Raw genomic sequence first — 2,923 nt, 5'->3', positions numbered from 1 at the left:
GAATATTTTCCGCCAAACGAACGGAGCCTCAGAGTGTTACAATTCTTCCCCCCTAATAAAAATTTCGTCCTCGAAATTTACAACTATACTCAGCCATCCAACAAATGGGGGTGATGACGTTTCTTTCTTCCTTTCTCCCACTTTATTCCACCGATAATGCTACCGCAATTTCTGGTACATTTTCGTGCTGCCCGGTGAATACTATAACTGCACCTAAGAGCTTCTAATGAGATCTCCTCTTAAGCTCCATATCATCGGGCATGCACAATCGTCCTTGAAGTTTCAGAATTCCATCCTCTAGCCACATTTCTTCCGCCGTCAAATCGATCACACTTGCTAAGTAACCATGACACCTCTCATCAACAATTTGGTTACTTCTACTGATGAAACTTAAGGGACCGAGGTTCCTTCTCGACTCCCTACAAATTCAAATCTAGGGTGTCTAGTCGGACTAAACTGAATCACCCCAATGCTGCAATCCATTACAGCATTCTGTTCGACTAACCAATTCATGCCCACAATCGTATCAAAATCATACATACTCAAACAGCCAAATCTATCCAGCTTCGTACACCACCAATCACAATTTTACAATCTAAGCACCCTAACAACACGCATATTTTATTCCACAATGGTGTAGTCACACACTTGTACTTCTAAAAACGGTTTCAATCCAGCCAATTTAACAAATCAAGCAGACATAAACGAGTGCAACGCCCCCGGATCAATAAAACATATGCCACATAATTATACAGGGAAACCATACCTGTACTTTCGCCTGGCGTATTCTCAATTCCCTTTCGCGTCAGGGCGTACACACGTCCTTGTGCCGGTGGCTTGTTCGAATTAACCGGCGGGGCTGCACCAGTCGGATTCCCAATCCGAGGTGTCTGCGATGATGGGGGTGGTCGAACCTGAAGATTCGGGCAATTCCTGATGTGATGTCCCATTCCACCACACCCAAAGCATGCCCCAGTCATACTTGGACATGGACCACTCCCATGATGTCTCCCACAGCGTCTACAGGCTGAATTAGACGGATGTGCCGATTTCCCAATATTCCTTCTTGCCGGAGGGACAAAACGTCAGTTTTCCATCATCTGCCTTTTCTCTTGATGACGATCATCCCTCGCTGAATTATACTGTGATCCAGACGCAGCAGCTCTATCCGTCATATCCTGCTCAATAGCTTAGGCCCTCTCATATAATTCCTCATAAGTCCTCAAATTTATCGGTATCAGTTGACTACGAATATCAGCCATCAGTCCATCCCGAAACCTTTGCGCCCTATCCTCAGGATGTTCTACCATTCTCGGCGCAAATTTAGACAGCCTGGCAAATTCTGCCTCATATTGATCCACGGTCATTTGGTTCTGCTGCAACCTAAGAAAAGCTGTCATCTTTCTTTCTCGGGCACTTACCGAGAAATACTTCTCATTAAAAGCCTGAACAAAGGCCGTCCAATTCTGATCCACACATGCTGGGAACACTCGGCCTTGCGTGGCTTTCCACCAGTCGCTCGCATTACCCTGAAGCTGGTACACTGCCAGGGTCACTTTCTCCGCTTCAGTACACCCCAATAACGCGAAAGCTTTTTCTAATTCCTCAACCCATTTAGAAGCAGCTTCCGGATCCCCTACTCCTTCAAATTTAGGTGGTTTCAATTTCAGAAATTGTTCTACTATCTGATGCATCTATCGGTTCCCATTCCCTTTACCAGCATTCTCATTAACTACAGCGGCTGCAGCATAAGCAGCTTGGGCGGTCGCATTAACTCGCTCTTGAGCTTGCCTATCCAATATATTCCCAATCCTCTCTAACACCCTAAGAACTCCTTCCATACGCGGATCTTCCGCGATCGGGGTCTGAGAATTCGACGAGCCTCCTGCTCCTGCACCTCTCCTATTCATTCTCACGAGCTCACGCTATCCTCATACATGCTATAATTCCATACGGGAATTAGGAACCTAGGCCAATTCTACGAGTCCAAGCTCTAGGCATAAAACTCGACAACCAACACTCAACACCCAACAACCAACCATTAAACCAATCACATAACGTCAAGCCAACATCACCAAACAACCAACAGGGTTCTCGTACTCACCTCCAGTCCTGCCGCACCTTCGTCTCAATCAATATCACAATCACCATAAACCACTCAGCAATCACAGGCGCATACTCACAGGACATGCATAATCAACATAAACATGCATTCTACGAAGGGCTCTGTAACTGACAACCCCGAAGTCTTCGCTCCTTATCACTCCAGGTCTCGACTTTACCGATATCGAGCTAGCCTTGCTCTGATACCAATTCAACAGGGGATGTCACGCCCCGAACCCCATCGAGGTCGCGACATCCCGCACCGGTTGATTAGTTGCGACGTCCCAGGAACATCGCCGACCCAACCCGAACATCAGAAACACATGCGGAAGCGAATATAAAACCCCTGACTATAAAGACGACGATGGGGTAGATCACCAAGACAATCAACAACAACGACCATTTTTATACAATGCCATTACACCAAGCATACAAACATCATATTACAAACAAACTTAATAGACAAGCATTCACAACTACCGACATAACAAAAGGATCAAGTGGTTGAGGTAACTTAACTTCGCTATAGGTCGACCTATCGAACAAAAGGGTAACTGGTCAGACCTATTCTACACAACCCCTAAAATACCCTAGGGAAACCTACTGGTCACCCTCCTCCACTCTGCTTCAGCATCCTCTGGCTCGAGCCCCCAAAAGATCACCTGGACCAAGATACGGGAAATCGCCTGCAGCTCCACTGGGGCACCATGGTCGGCTCCCCAAAACTCCAAAAAGAGGAGGCGGGCCTCCTGGGTTTAAGGCTGGGGGTCTGAAAGTGGTGGTTATACAACCATGAGACGAATCTTAATAAGTGCACAAC

General features: G+C 46.6%; 1 protein-coding gene across 1 annotated transcript; it reads right to left on the bottom strand.

The window, feature by feature from the left end:
• Positions 1–1,190: 1,190 nt before the first annotated feature.
• On the bottom strand, positions 1,191–1,910 carry LOC130136784 (uncharacterized). The gene is made up of 2 exons (XM_056307119.1): positions 1,718–1,910; positions 1,191–1,642 (listed from the first exon to the last, which is right to left on the bottom strand). Exons 1-2 carry the CDS (start codon positions 1,908–1,910, stop codon positions 1,191–1,193), a joined length of 645 nt encoding a protein of 214 aa, XP_056163094.1.
• Positions 1,911–2,923: the final 1,013 nt, after the last annotated feature.

Source organism: Syzygium oleosum, unplaced genomic scaffold, assembly GCF_021117445.2.
Source record: "Syzygium oleosum isolate NSW1041296 unplaced genomic scaffold, Sole_v2.1 Sole_v2.50, whole genome shotgun sequence".
Classification (NCBI taxonomy): Eukaryota; Viridiplantae; Streptophyta; class Magnoliopsida; order Myrtales; family Myrtaceae; genus Syzygium; species Syzygium oleosum.
The sequence above is the reverse complement of the archived record's forward strand: the minus strand, read 5'-3'. Positions and strand labels throughout refer to the sequence as shown.

Bases quoted from the DNA above. Each gene is read 5' to 3' on its own strand.
- LOC130136784 (XM_056307119.1), bottom strand. From the start codon at position 1,910: ATGAATAGGAGAGGTGCAGGAGCAGGAGGCTCGTCGAATTCTCAGACC. The intron at 1,643-1,717 runs GTAAAGGGAATG...CTAAATTTGAAG, and splicing joins TGTAGTTAATGAGAATGCTG to GAGTAGGGGATCCGGAAGCT.